Source organism: Kryptolebias marmoratus, linkage group LG17 (assembly GCF_001649575.2).
Source record: "Kryptolebias marmoratus isolate JLee-2015 linkage group LG17, ASM164957v2, whole genome shotgun sequence".
NCBI classification, from domain to species: domain Eukaryota; kingdom Metazoa; phylum Chordata; class Actinopteri; order Cyprinodontiformes; family Rivulidae; genus Kryptolebias; species Kryptolebias marmoratus.
This window is the reverse complement of record NC_051446.1, coordinates 22,594,207-22,609,401: the sequence shown is the minus strand read 5'-3', so window position 1 is coordinate 22,609,401 and position 15,195 is coordinate 22,594,207. Positions and strand designations below refer to the sequence as shown.

The window sequence follows — 15,195 nt, the reverse complement described above, 5'->3', positions numbered from 1 at the left end:
AGTCTAGCATTATTTGGAGGAATGCATATTTTCTAAGAGTTCTGGAAGGGGCAGAGTTATAGCTGATTTGGTCAAACCATGTAAATGGCACCATCCCACACAATATTATGAGATCTCCCAAGATGTAATAGAAGATGCAGTAGAAGATGGATGAGAAATTTTAACAGGCAGACAGAGTTGACTCTAGTAGTAGAAGTCAAAGTTTGAAAAAACAGATTTTGTGCAATCATTTAGGACTCAGATATCTGTTAGGAATGACTCTCAGCTACTACACCAAATTTTAGCTCAGTTGAATATGCTGAGTTATATCTATTTTTGGGTTTGCTAAGTTCACTTAACTGTGGCGGCCTCCTTAAATGAGGTTGATTTCAAAAGTTATTCAGCTGTAAATCTAAGCAAATTTAATGATTACTTTTTAAAGAGTTTCTTTCAATTTTTTTCACTGGTTCATGAGATTCATTTGACTGTTCTAATGCTACAAACACACACACGGACAAAAATATCAACCTTGCCTTTGGCAACAGGTTGATAAAAAGGGGAAATAATAATAGTAACATAGCTCTTAAACCATTTTAAAATTTCTGATTTGATAATTGCCCACTGCTAATTTGGTGTTTTTGAAGCTAGATGAGATTTATTTGCATTAGTCCGCAGAGATGGAGAAGAAACTTCATAGAGCCAAGATGTCTGCAGCCAAAAGCTGGGTATGGGCTTTAAAATCTAATATACAAATATACAATGACTTATAGTCTCTATGGGAATGCATTCAATAATAAAAACACATTTTCATAGTTATTTTTGTGTGGAATAAATATTATGCCTCAAAGAGCTTTAAAATGTGCTGGTGATAATATGTTGAAAGATATCCAAAACATTAAGAAAAAGAACCAGATTGGGAGTAGATAAACTCAGTTTTTTATGCTCTGTAGTTATAAAGATATTAAATTTCACAGGCAAATAAGACGTTTCCATACTATTAAAGATGTAATTGTATTTCTTACAAATTAAAGGTCCAACCATAATTATTTTTATGAACTCATAATAGCCTTAAATCTAATTAGGGAAGACATGGTGCTTCACTCTCTAATTATTACTGAGAATTTACAGGATACATTCAAATATCCAATGTCTGCTGTGTGACATGTTGAGGCCATATAGAAACTACCATGTGCCTGAGTGGTTAAAACAATCTGGTATTCAGGTGTGAACTTCAGCTCAACTCATGTTGCTTTAAAAAACACCCACGTTTCTGTCAAAGCACAATTTTCTCATCTGTAAAAATAATTCTGAATCTTATGAGCCAATTAGAGGTGCAAAGTTTTGGGGGAAACTCTGGCAAAGATATAAGCAGAAACAACACTTTGATGGTTCATTTTCCTGAAGTGGGACCGTGCTCATTTATTGCTTCCTTGTGTGGTTTTGAGTCCAGTGCACTTCATGCAGCCTGCAGATACTACAGAGAAATTTGGACATAGTTTCTTCTCTAACCTGCCAACTGAGGTCAAAACAAAACTGTGACCGAATACAGCTTTCTGTAATTGATATTGCAATTTTTTGTTGTCTCAAAACTCGGAATGAGTTTTCACAGTGGAAACTCCATCCAAAGTGCAGGAAGAGTGGGCAAAGAGAGCTTGACTGGGGCAAAGAGACCTCCTGAAATGGCTGCAGTGATTTTCCCATAATGCACATTTAGTCAGGAAGCAATTTAAGCTTCCAACAAACAGTACATTAAAAAAAGGCAATCGTGAGAGGCATGGGGGTGGGGGGTGGGGGTGGGACGACATCCTATTTTTCAAATTGGTATCCTTTCAACAACTGCCAGTATATTCTCTTTAAATCCCCGAACTGCCCTTAGTGAAGCTGACAAATGAGGCAATTAAATTCATGGCTTCAAAGTCCTTTGAACTACACCTTCTGTCGGAATCCTTTAATATTCCAACTGAGGGGTTCTCAAAGCTCATCATGGCTGTTTAGTACCCTGGGCTCCCTTTGTAACGGGGACCACCAGCCCACTCTTTTGCTGTCATTGATTCCCAAAAAGGGTAGAGAGAGAAAAATGGAGCGAAAATGAACATTTCGGCAACTGAAATACCTCCTGTCTGCAATCCGACTGTCAGAGAGAAATTTCCCATGTGTTTTTTTATGGGGAAAAAAAAAAGGATTAGCTCTCTGGACACACTCGTTCCAATTCCCCGTTTCATCCTGTCCCAACTAATCTCCTCTCTTCTCATGCTTACGTGTTTAGTGGGTTAGCCTTGGATCAACAGACTGACTGTGATCCAATTAGGATCTAACAGCATCTGACACTGTACGTGTCTTTGATTATTGCCCGCTGCTGAAAGACGAATGCAGGCGATAATGTTTTGCCTGTATGTTCATGTGTTTAGCTGTTAGCAAACAACGAAACACTGGAAACATTTTTATACAGCTTACAGAAAATAATCAGTGGATGTACATCTACTACTGATTAACTTTTAGATTCTGCTCAATTGCCACAGCCAACTGCCCTTAAGAAAAAACACACACAAAAAGGGCTATAATTCAGTTAATTTTACAGATATTTGGCTAAAATTTTGTTGTAGTTGTAGCTAAGAGTCATTAACATACATACATTCACATACTTTGAGAGTCACATCTTGCAAGAGATTGCACATGATGTTATTTTAAAGTTTTATCAAGATGGCTACAACCCTGTCTTTTCTCAACACAAGATAATCTTAGACTGAAACTGGTACGAAAGGCAGCAGACAATATGCAGTCCTTCAAAGAATGCTAGCTTTTTTAATTTAAAAGTATGTGTTCAGCTTCTTTTTTATACAACTATCTAAAGCATAACTCATATATTACCTTATATGAATTCAGAGGGATCTAAAGCAACAGATAAGGTTGTTTTGCTAGATAAAAAAACAAGTGATGAACTAATAAATTGTGGTTATCTGGGAGCACAGAAGAAGTCAGGAGGGACAGCTTTAACCAGATAACGGGATTTCACATCATCCACACTGAGCCAATTTACTGCTGCCTTGAGTAACACTCAGGTTAGGAGGAATGCCATCAGATAATTAGGCTTGGGCTGATTCTACATGTGCACAGAAATCATTCACTGTATGTAGACATCCTGGCACTGCAGAAGCACAAACATATTTTAAGATAACTCTGAGTATATGACTTGTTCTTGTTTTGCAAAAAAGGCCAGTTTAAGTTCTAGTTTTGTAACCCCTCACTGACCATATAAAATCAGTACCAGAGAATCCTGTCTAAAAACTCAAATTGTGCAAATAATTTATTTACGTTTATGAACAAAAACTTTGATTTTAAAATGCATTGATGAAAGTAGAATTAGCACCAAACCTTTAATCAGGAGAAGGCTGTACCTGATATTTTTAAACTTGATGTGATTTTCTCAAGATCACAAGTTGACTATTGTTACCTCAAGACGAGCAATGTTTACTGTGGAAAAATGATTGGTTTTTGTGTTACACCCAGTTTCATCATTCAGTATTGCTGTCATGACGGAGGTGATCTGTTCCGGTAATACACTGGTCCGTGTTGTTACATTTCCTGATTTCCGATGAAGCAACACCGCTTTTGTTTGTGATTTTGAAATAATTTACAGTTATGAAAAAAAATTGCTTTTTGATGTCACAACAATTAAATATCCAATTGTCTCAAGAAAAGGAACATTATCTCAAGATGATACCATTAAAACAGAATTTAAAGCAGCTTCTGTAAGTTTAGCAAGCTGTGATGACATCCTGAAGTTGCCATTTGTCCTGGCGCTTGACATGTGCTGCAGTCACTGCTGTTTTCTTTGTGAACAGTAAAAATAAAGAAAAGTTATTGAAAATAATATTGCTAAACAGTATGACACAGCTGAAACAGCACCCGCTCACAGGTTTTTCTTCTTGAGGCTGACAAATGCAAACATAAACCTAAAGGTGGTATCTGGTTCAGCTGCAATTGTTGGAAACTAGTTGGCAACTCAAAGCTGCAGAAAAATTGTGAGGAAATATTTATATTTCCGTTGCAGTCTCACTGAATTGGGTGTAACCAAATGACCAACAAGCTGTGTGGCTACTTTCTGAAAGGCTATTTTTTCAAAATCATGACTTAATTCTGTGAGCACGGGTTCCAGAACTGCATTCTTGGCTGAGCACATTTTGTTGTCTACCTTTTTCCACACTGTGCCCACCATGGCAGACACTACTACATTCATGATTTATTGTGCTGTAGTACACCTTTGAAAAGAAGGTAAGCAGATTTGGAACAGTTTTTTAATAATTATTTATCATCAGTGTGGTTTTTAGACCTGGACATTTGCCTTGGATGTTTTCCCATGCAGGTGTCAAACAACAGCATTAGTTGCTCTTAAGACAGATTAGAGAGGCTGGCAACAAAATTCAGGTAGGCTTGAGATGCTTTTGTCAACTCTATTTTGAGAGAAAGATTTGTCACACAAATCTTTTGAATATGTTCAAAACTCAAGTGACAGGAGGACCACGCACCTCTGCGACTCAAATGAGGAAGTTGAGGACCACCATGCATGTTGTATGTCACAAGACATTCTGGAGGGAGATGCTACTTATATGACAGAAAACATTAAAGGCTAAATGTCCAGGTTTAACCAAGCCAAAGATGGATAATTATCTGCCTATTAAGTGTACTCCAGTAGATCATAAATGTAGAAGGGCCGCGAGGTAAGTACAAGACACAGCCACATGGTTTGCTGATTGTTTGGTTGCAAACACTCACAATTCGGTGAGACTGCAACTGAAAATTTGCCTAATTTCTTACAATTCTGAGTCTCCAATTAGCCTCCAACAGTTGCAGCCCAGTGAGATACTACCTTCAGCATTTCTCAAATGAAAAACACTTCCAAGCAGAATGTTCCTAAAGTTCATGTTCAGGTTTTTCTTCCTCCCTTTTGACTTCTAAAGTTTCCCACTGAGAACCAGAACCAATAACATTGAAAAATAATTTATTTCAGAAATGTACTGTGATAACATATTCATTCAGATTCTGCATGATAAGCGTTTTTTGCGTACAATGAAATCACCCCACATACAAAAAAAAAAAAAAAAGGAAGGAAGGAAAGGAAAACGTAGATGGCATTTTTTTTTTCCTCTCTTTTTAAGCTATGAAAGCTAAGAACACACCACTGAGTCTTCACTATAGCGTTGTGAGTGCGCCTGCCAGGTGGCTGGACATTGCCAACCGCCTGTGGCGAAACTCCAGGCAGGCTTAAAGTTGCTGCAGGACAATCTCTTTATACACAGACATACAGTGAATGATCTGTAAAGCTTACACACGAGTAGCGTAATCACGCACACACACACACGCATGCACACACACGCGCTGTAGCGTATGGGAGTGCACAGTCACACAGAGTGGTTGATTACACAAAAGGGAGCAAGGTGAGGCAATTTGATGACATCATCTCTTGGCACAGGCTCAGTGCTGCCCAGTGATAGTGATCAGTGGCAGAGGGGAGTTATCACAACGGGGAAGGGAAATAAAAATGCAAATTGTTTTAACAAAAATTTCACTTAAGCAGATCCAGCAGCTCTCCGCGATTGTGACAGTCCCCGACACTTCGTAGGCTGGGTTTCAAAGCATTTCAGTAGAATTAGACTGATGTGTTTATACGTGAGCCAGCGAAGGGCGAAATATGAAATATGGGTTGCGTATGCAAATAAAATCCACAGCCCCACATCTGTCAGAAATAAAAGAAGGCTCTCGTAGTGCGGGGCTGTTGAGATGCCACAGTCCAGGGCACCGTAAGTAGTTCAGTCACAACTGGTGCCATGTTTCATAAATAAGTGTTTCTTTAACAAGGCAGCTTTGTTCCACAGTAACACACTCACAAGAAAGACTTAAACACTTTCATTAAACAGATATACACTCATTTCATATATCTGCAGGGTCCTTCGGGCACAGCACAGTTACTGACCAATTACAGCAAAATGCTGTCTGAATGCATTTCTGTGCCATCGGACCAAAGAGTTGTTCCCATGGAAATGCAGAACTGTTTCTTCAATGTTCATTTAAAACTTTTCTGGTCAAAACAAGAAAATTTCTCCAATTTGGCGAAAGTTCCAGCTTTTATCTTTTGTTTATCCGAGCGAAAACTTGTATTTTCACTTCCACAGTATGGCTCCATCATGAGTCTCCATTGATGTCGTTTCCACAGACTTGATTTAGTCTTCTAGGTGTGTCTACTATATATATATGCTGTATATATATGTATATTTGTAAATGTTTTCTGTTTTTAAAAAATTGTGGCTTTGTACAGAGATTACTGATGAATGTGCATCCTACAAGGAACAAAAAAAGAAGGCAATAAATGATAAGCAAAAGTCATGCAAGCAGTTTAAAACTAAAGAGAATAGATGTTGTAGACATTCTATCAACCTGTGTGAAAGAAAAAAATGGGTCTACACTGGCACATTTCCAGACAGACAAAAAAGTGCTCTAAAAAGTCTGTTTTTCTGCATATATTCAGGCAACAAAAACAAAAAACAAAAAGAAACACCATGAAATAAAGAAAAGAAACATAATGAGAAGAGAGAGAGAGAAGTGATTGATTCAATTGAGCTGATTTTGCATTAGCCAATGCTATGTTGTTCTTCAACACAAGTTCCAGAAGTTTCTGTTTTTTTCAGCATTTTTCACACAAAGGAGGAGAAGCCGGCTATAGGGGCCCGGGACCCAGGGGCTAGGCTGCTCGGGGGCCTGTACAGGGTGCTGTGCTGGCTGGGGGGGTTGGAGCTCTGCTGGGAGGGAGTGGGAGTCCGGCTTCCTTTAGGCCTGAACAGGCTGCCTTGACCCTGGGGTTGACCCTGGGCTTGTTGCGGCTGAGGACTGGGCGAGCTGAGCTGCGGTGGAAGTGGAGGAAGAGGGGGCAGAGGTGGTGGGGCACAGTGCTCCGGGTCTCCCGACTCGGACTCGGTGTAGCTGTAGGCCTGAGCTCGGGAGATTCCTTTCTGCTGGCGGCGCCAGGAATTGTAGTAGGTGGGGTCGCTTATGTAGTGGTTGACAAAGGAGTGGGTCTTCTGTCGATTCGGGTCGACCTCATATTCACTGTCGCTGCCCTGAAAGAAAACAAAGAAACGCCAGTTTCTGGAGTTAGTATGTTTTACTACTGCACATCGAAAACTAAAAGATGTTGATGCTATAAAAGAAAATGACGTTACTGAGTCACTCCTAGTCATCAACTCACTCATCCCTTTCTAAACAACAAACACACATGCACACAAATCTATTTTACAAAACAGCACAAGTACACGTGGACAAAATGGTCAAAGATGATCAAAGCATGACTGGATGGCTGATTACTTAAACGTGCACAAAAGACAGACCATCAATACAACATGACAACGTTTGGTTTATCTTTAGGACTTTAACCAGTCAGTAAATCGTTCAGGACTGAAGCTCTTTGTATCCACACCACCCCAGAAATACAGGATTTGGTGTTGCATAGTGACGAGTACCACATTAAACCCACAATATAATGAGAATCTGGGGTTAAGGACTGGATGGAGACCACTTTGGAGCCATTCACCTAGAAAGCTACAAACATTCAAAGCAGGCAGCCACAGGAACCTCACCAAATGCAGTGGAAGTGTATGTAGGCCACCTGTCCCATATGAAAACACCAGCGCCTCCTACGGGTGAACAAAACAATGGGTTTTACAGTACATCACTTTCATAAAATGAATAAAATAGCCGGGTCATGATGATGATGATCACACCTGTGCAAAAGTCGTAACACCCTTCAGTTCTTTATATTTTGGTTTAAAAAAAAACAGACTTTACCTACATTTCTTAAAGCGTAGAAGAGACTAACTGCTTTAGAAAAATGTTAAGAAACAAAAGGTGACATTTCCACAGAACTGTAAATTCATCGATGCATGTATGCATAGACGCTTTGCGCCATTTTGTCTGAAATGTGTAAAATATTAACCAAAGATAAAAACATTGTGATTCCACAGACACTCTGATTTTAGGAGTCCAGTCAAAAGCAAAAAAAGTTGGTTTACTTCATGTTTTAACACCACTAACACAATTGGATTTGTGTCAGGAACCGTTCTATGCCTAGAACAAAAGGAAAACGTGATCACTGAACACATACTAAGGTTTGCTCATGGCTATTTAATTACCATGAAAGCCTTCAGCCAGTTGGCCAGCGAGGCTGTGATTAATCACCTGGCCACAATGAACGCACACTCAACTGTCTTTGCCAAAAGTGTCACTGAATAATTTTCCCAAAGGGGCAGCGTTGGTCATGCATAAGGTGTATTACAAAAGTAAAACAACAAAGGGCAGTTCTGCTCAGAATAGTAATCTGCTGAAATGTTTCAGAAGTTCTTTGCTCTCCCAGGCCTGCTTTGATTGTCTTAAACCATTTTTTTTCCCCATACAGACACAAAACGTTCGGCATGCACTTGAAACTGCTGCACATATGTGATGCATATGGTGGTGGTCTCAGATTTCCCTCAAAACGATCCAGTTCCCTGTAGTCAAACAGCTTTTATCCCCCAAACATGTCAGTGGAGTTTATAAATCTCTAAACAGACGATACTCATGTTGATTTATAAGAATGAAGGCTATACTTTTGATTTTTTTTTGTTTTTAAACAAATTTAATCAATCTAGATCGCACTCATTTTCTCTTTTTGCCACAACATAATCAATGGCAGACACTGTTCAAACCACTTTACTTCAGCTAGTTTTTTTAAATTGTCTTTCTTCTGAATAAAAAAATAAACCAAATGTTGTGTGTTTGTTGACCATTGGTAACTAAAGAGTAACAAAATTTGAAAAAGCATTCAAACTAGTGTGTTTCCCAGGAGACATTGAGCAGTTTTCCACCACGGTAAAGGTAGTATCTCACTGGGCGGCCACTGTTGGAGAATAGTTGGTGACTCAAAATTGCGAGAAAATTGGCAAATTTTCTATTGCAGTCTGTTTGCCAACTAGTTGCCAGCAGTCACAGTCCAGTGAGATACTACCTCAATGGCACTGAGGCATTAAAAAAAAAACAATTCACTTGTAGAAAGGGAGAGTTAAAAGAGAGTATGTGTGCCCTCCAGGTCAGCCATGAAGTGTTCGCAACAGATGATCTGACTCCAACATGCTCTACGTAAAATAAACACCACTCCAATAATTTTTACTTTTACTTTTGATTCACCACCAACATTAATAACTCAAGGATCCAACTGAGGAACCCAAAGTAAAGATGCTTAACGATTTGCCTCTGGGGCATCACGGCGGGTGATACAGCTCCTTATTCCAGCTCATTACAAGCCAATTACTGCAGCTGAATGCTGTGAAAGCAGCAGACTTTGGGCATGAAATGCAGCATTGCACCTCAGCCTCAAGGGAGCAACAGTCTTATTTATGCAATGAAATGTGTGAGACAGACACATAGCAGGCAGCCAGTGTTAATTATTTAACATTTTTTTCATCATTTTGACGTTAAATTAGGCAGTGAAAGAGATTAAGAAATCAACACAATTAACTCATGAAACCACTTGACAGCAGTTTATTTATGATCAGCATGATAAATTTGTTCCTGCTTATCGTGGCTAATAATGTAAACAGAAGAAAAATGTCAGGGAAGAAAACAAGAGAAGATGGATGTTCATTTTAATCCCATTTGTTGATTAAATGTTGATTATCAGTGGCCAAGTCTTGTGATTAGACGACCTATCTCAAAGACCTCTGACCTCTGCCTGCTGAAACTCACATATTTTATCCCCTCAGAGTTAGAAGCTGCTACGTCTAAAGATGCTGTTAGGACCAGTGTTCTAAAGTTGGATAAATAAGAACACTCACATGAGTGAAAATTCAATGAGGAGCCGCTGTGCCCATCCCCCCCAAAAACTAATGCATGCCCAGATACCAGAGAGTGGGTCAGGCTTTTGTCCTTTAGTTATGGATTATTATAAATAAAACAAGAAGGAAGGGAGGGTCAGCTGCTTATGGCTGTCTCCTTGATGAAGTGAACACAGAGGGGGGTCCCCACAGACACAGCCAACAGTGTGGGGCTGGAGGGGCCCAGCACACTCATAGTACATATTTTTCAATAGTTTCAGTGAAAAATAATGCAATAACTACATTGGTTCACAGTGGGGAAGGTAGCAGTCGCATAAAAAAAAGAATAAAAAAATGTTTTCTGAACTAATTCACTCAGAATTATTTAAGATGTGGCTTTAAAAAAAGAAAAGGTATCAAAACTACACAATATGGTTTAAAAAATGGAAATTAATATATTAAAATGATTAGGATTTACTATTGTGACGCATAAATGTTGTCTTCTACACAACAACAAACAACTCACAACGTTACATATCAGAATCTGAGTCTTTACTGCAACACTTTGCTTTTTGGGTACAAACAAACAGGTTTTAAACATCATATAATGAGAGTGAGATGTGTTTTTGTATCTTTCTCCATTAAATAAATAAAAAAAGGTGTCCTCAATTGTTTATTTCTAATAAAATTTTATAAACTTCATGGAACTTTACTTATTTAACACTGTCAGAAAACAAAAAGCACTAGGGAATAAAATCCTCCTTGATTAAGTAAATCAAAAAAAGTGGGATATAAAACACCCTTGCACTATATAAAATGTAGTCATTTAAAGTACATGTTTTAATAATTAAAACATTTATTTTTTTAAATATTTTCCTTACTTGTTTTACTTTAGTTCCTAATTTAATTTTCAGATTGTTATTTAAGTCATTGATGGCAGCATTTATTTTACAGCCATGAATATCTGTCTTATAGCCTTTTTTCATTTATCTGTTTATTGATTATTGACCAAAATGGCATTCCATAATTATCTATGCAAACTAATAAAGAGGAATAGGAAAGGGAAGGTTTTGTTTTATTTATTACTGTAATGCTCAGTGGGTGAAGGTCAGCTACATGCAGGGATGTAATGTAAGTCACCACAGATGATCCTGTTCACATCATAATTGGTAAATGGTAAATGGCTGGTAAATGGCTTGCACTTATATAGCACTTTATCTAGTCCAAGGCGCCCAAAGCCGAAAGCCAAAGCCCAAAGCGCTTTACACTACAATCATTCACCCATTCATCCACACATTCACACACTGATGGTGGTAAGCTACATTGTAGCCACAGCTGCCCTGGGGCGGGCTGACAGAGGTGAGGCTGCCATCACACCGGCGCCACCGAGCCCTCTGACCACCACCAGTAGGCAAGGCGGGTGAAGTGTCTTGCCCAAGGACACAACGGCTGAGACAGCCGGAGCGGGGGCTTGAACCAGCAACCCTCCGATTACAGGACAAACCCCTACCTCCTGAGCTACTGCTGCCCATGTCAATAATTGTTTCTGTTGCTTCATCAGAACAAATAATATAAAAAAAAGATTTGAGATTTGAGCACATTGGTTCTGCTTTGGCATTAACAGTAAACTCCTGTTTCTCTTTTATAATCTGTATTTACAACTATGTTAGGAGCTAGTTTTATTTGGCATCCTCCAAAACTTTATTATTCCTAAATTATGAGTGAAGACTTGCACATACAGTACAAACAGATTACAAAGATAAAGTCTTATTTACGAGAGGTTGCAACTTTGGTCCATTTGAAGCTATGACATCATGCATAAAACTGTCCAATCAAATTGCGATTTTATTTCTTGTGACAATCCAAACAGAACAGAAACTATTCCCCGTTAAGTTATAACCAGTGAAGCTGCAGCAGTCTGTGAGAGAGGCAGCAGGAGGGTGGAGGAAGTGAAAGACCGATGGAGGCAGAGGGGGGAAAAAAAGGTATGTGAGAGAAAACAGACACTTTCATTTCTCTCCCATGGAATGCTGCTCAGCAGAGAGAGAATAATCTCCAATCCATCTCTGACTCAGAGATGAGATCATCCGTCTTCGACTAGTTTCAGCCTTAAATGACACACAAAAGCCACACAGCCAGCCTTGGAAAATGACAAAAAGAAAGAAACAGAAAAAAGAAGTCAATAGGCTTCTACCTGCAGGGTAGCAGAGCAGTAATGTTGGCATTGTTGCCCTGCCAAGTCAATGTTAGCTTCTTCCAAATCTCCTCGTGACGAGGAGCACAATAGTCAACTTATACCTGCTGAGGAAGGCCCCGGGGATTAAAGGGGACAGACAGCATGGTGTCGTACAGATAGCTTAGAGTTATCCGTTCAATAAAACTTCAAAAAGCATTCCTGGACTTCCAAAGCGCCAGTAGGTGCTGATGTGGAAGCCTGACAGGGGCACGGCAGCAGCCCTGGGGTAACAGGCAGAGCTCTGTGAGGTTCAGCCAATCAGAAACAAACGTCAAGCCCTTCATTGTGAAGCGCAGCACCAGACAGGTGTCATCATCCCGCTGCGTTAGGGCCACGCATGACAACGCTGAAGTACGAATGGCAGATATGTCAGACAGATGATGAAATATCAAAACGCTTCGTTTGAGGGAATGTTATGGTGCAGTGAAAGGTCCTGTCTGGAACAATTCATTGTTAAAAGATTTTCATTTGATCTGGAAACAGGACTTGTGATCCGATAAGGCCGGGCAAAGAGAGATGCCTGGCTGCAGAAGTGACATCAGAGACGTGTTTATCTGAGACGTGTTCAAAGATAATTTGAGAAATGAAAGTCCTAAATGAGGAAAGGCTGAAAGTAAAGGTCTTAAGGAGCCATTTCTGTTGTCATATAAACCTCACATGGCGTCCAGCATTAGAAAGAGATTTGTATCAAAACAGTAACAGCATATTTAGGAGGTTTATAAGCACTTGGATAAAAGAATGAGCATTAACCAGGAAACACAGGAGTGGAAAAAGCAAAACTCAGGGTGACAAGTATTCTGATCAATACACAACAGAGAGAAAAGTACAAAATATTGATTTTACTGGGCAAAAGCAGTCTGAGGCCACAAATCAGACTTTTCAGCATTAATTGCCAGTGATCTAACTACTAAATACGTCAACCATTTGCTGTGAAAACCTAATAAACTCAAAACCTCAATTCACAATTATATACAATATTTAAATGTACTCATTGCAAATTCTGAACTATAACATAAAAACTGTTTTCCAGAACTATATAATGTAAACTTTACTTCACAATTCTGAAGGTAAATATATATCAATACATCAAAAATACTAGACTTTTTGATTTCCAATGTCTCTTTCATTGACAACACATTGTTTTTTTAACCTTTCAGTCACTTTTCTGTAGGTAAACAAACCCACGTGGTAGTTTGCATCCGGTCACAAATTTTTAAGGACACAAACCACTGACCTGAGAAAAAAAATGTGGGGGTTCTGTTTTTTATCTTATGATTATTATTATTTTACCGGTCTTCGTGACTTTGCAATGAGTGCCTTTCAGGGACCAGGCTTTACCACAGAAAAAGAGAAAAGCCAATAAAATACTGTAGTTTTCCACTGAGATCAGCCTGACCTGACTCACTGAAAAGGAAATTTGGATCGACTGTTCGTCTGGAGTGGAAACGTTAAATATGTAGCTTTGCAATGATATTTTCAGACTGAATCCCTCCTCGCCATCTTACATAACAAGCGGTGACTGAGTGCAGTGGCCTGGATTCCAGGTGGATGTTTGCTGAGTGGCATTCCCCGCAGGTTTCTAAAAACTGCTCTGCAGTGTCATTAATCTCTCATCTGTCCTTGTGCATTAGCCATAGCTATAGTTTCTGACCTCTGCCGGCCGAATGCATTCAGGTGACTGACAAACACACACACACACACATACAAAATAAAAAATAATCAGGAGCAGCAAGAACAGACCAAATATGCAGCACAGCTGACAATGTGAAGCTGAATTCAGGATGAATTCAGGAGATGATAGTGTCACACAGACAGGCAGAAGAATGAAACAAATGCTGCTCTATGCAGACAGGATCGAGGGAAGAGGAGACACAGGGTATAGGTAGGATTGCCGCTGCACCTGTGAGTCAGAGATTTCTGAGGGTTTTTCCGTCAGGCTGCTGCTCTCTGCAGGGATCAAATCATTGTACTTGGTGCTCACATCCTCGTCTGAGTAGTGGAGGCTGCCTGGACTGGGCCTGGGAGGGGACCTGGACATAAGGACACAGGCAAACAGTCAGGTTTATGTCAAATGTCCACTAATTCTAAAAACTGCTTTGACATTTTGTCTTAACAGTTAAAAACTTCAGGCATTTTTTCGAAAGGTGCCAGTGCAGATGTTGCATGTTCGAGCTGAAAACCCAAAATTCAAACATAAAAATGCTTACATTTGTTGTAAAAACTGTATAATTGAAAAAAGAACGGCAATAAAAAGAAATGTTATACAGATAAAATGGGCTTTGTTTACATTGAGTGTGTACCTGCATTTCAGAACTGAACATCAACAAACCTGGAAAACTACTGGAGTAAACTCAAACTGCACATTTTGATATAATTCAGGATAACCTTTTTATGTGTGATTTCATAGTTTGCAATGAGTAACTTTGATTCTTTAATTATGTCTAATTATCTAATTATGAATAACAATCACAGTTTACTCAACTTTGATTTTTTTTTCTTTTAATGCATTTCAAGTTAAAAACCAAAGTAGGCTTTAACTAAATGAAGGATGACAAACTAATTACAGAACTTCAAATGCCTACTTGAAGTTTATTTAGAAGGGGAAACCCTAAAATTAATAACAAATGTATTTATTAAAACATCACAGTTTCTTGCTTTCTTGATTCTGCATGTATAAGTTTTCAATAATTGTTAGACATTTCCAAACCGCTTACTTCTAATTAAATTTAGAAGTTGCAACTACTGGACAGGATTTTAACTTCTTTACAGTCTGATCTTCCAACCAGTGGTCATCTGATTATAAAACTATTGTTGAATACTTAAATTATAGAAAAAAATTATTATGTGTACAGGTTGAAATGTCAAACAAATTCTGATACATGAGCAAATGTCGCACTACAAATGAGTCAGCGTCCCCTCCACTCTCATTATCTGAGACAGACTCTTCATCCTCTAAAGTTCACCCCCGTGTTCCTCTGCATGTGAATGTGTGTAAGAGTGCAACTTAATGAGAATCATGGGACGCTCAGAAGTTTGCTGCTTACAGGCAGCATCTCCTTGAATGAATAATTCCCTGATTCGGTCCTCTCCGTGGGCTGTGGAACGTCAAACCACTTGTGACTAAATTATAAACAGAACTCTTGC

General features: G+C 39.0%; 1 protein-coding gene across 6 annotated transcripts in view; it reads right to left on the bottom strand.

Annotated features, from left to right (window-relative positions):
• Window positions 1-4,961: 4,961 nt before the first annotated feature.
• Window positions 4,962-15,195, bottom strand: part of sdk2b (sidekick cell adhesion molecule 2b) — a 292,476-nt gene continuing 282,242 nt past the window's right edge. For 4 of the 6 annotated variants that reach the window (XM_037980904.1, XM_017438659.3, XM_017438669.3 and 1 more), the window contains 3 exons: window positions 13,952-14,081; window positions 7,608-7,664; window positions 4,962-7,091 (listed from right to left, as the gene is read on the bottom strand). In XM_037980904.1, coding sequence (XP_037836832.1) covers window positions 6,669-7,091; window positions 7,608-7,664; window positions 13,952-14,081 — 610 coding nt within the window. In that variant the 3' untranslated portion in view covers window positions 4,962-6,668. The remainder of the gene's footprint in view (window positions 7,092-7,607; window positions 7,665-13,951; window positions 14,082-15,195) is intronic. The other 2 variants (XM_017438689.3, XM_017438699.3) reach the window with 1 other exon arrangement.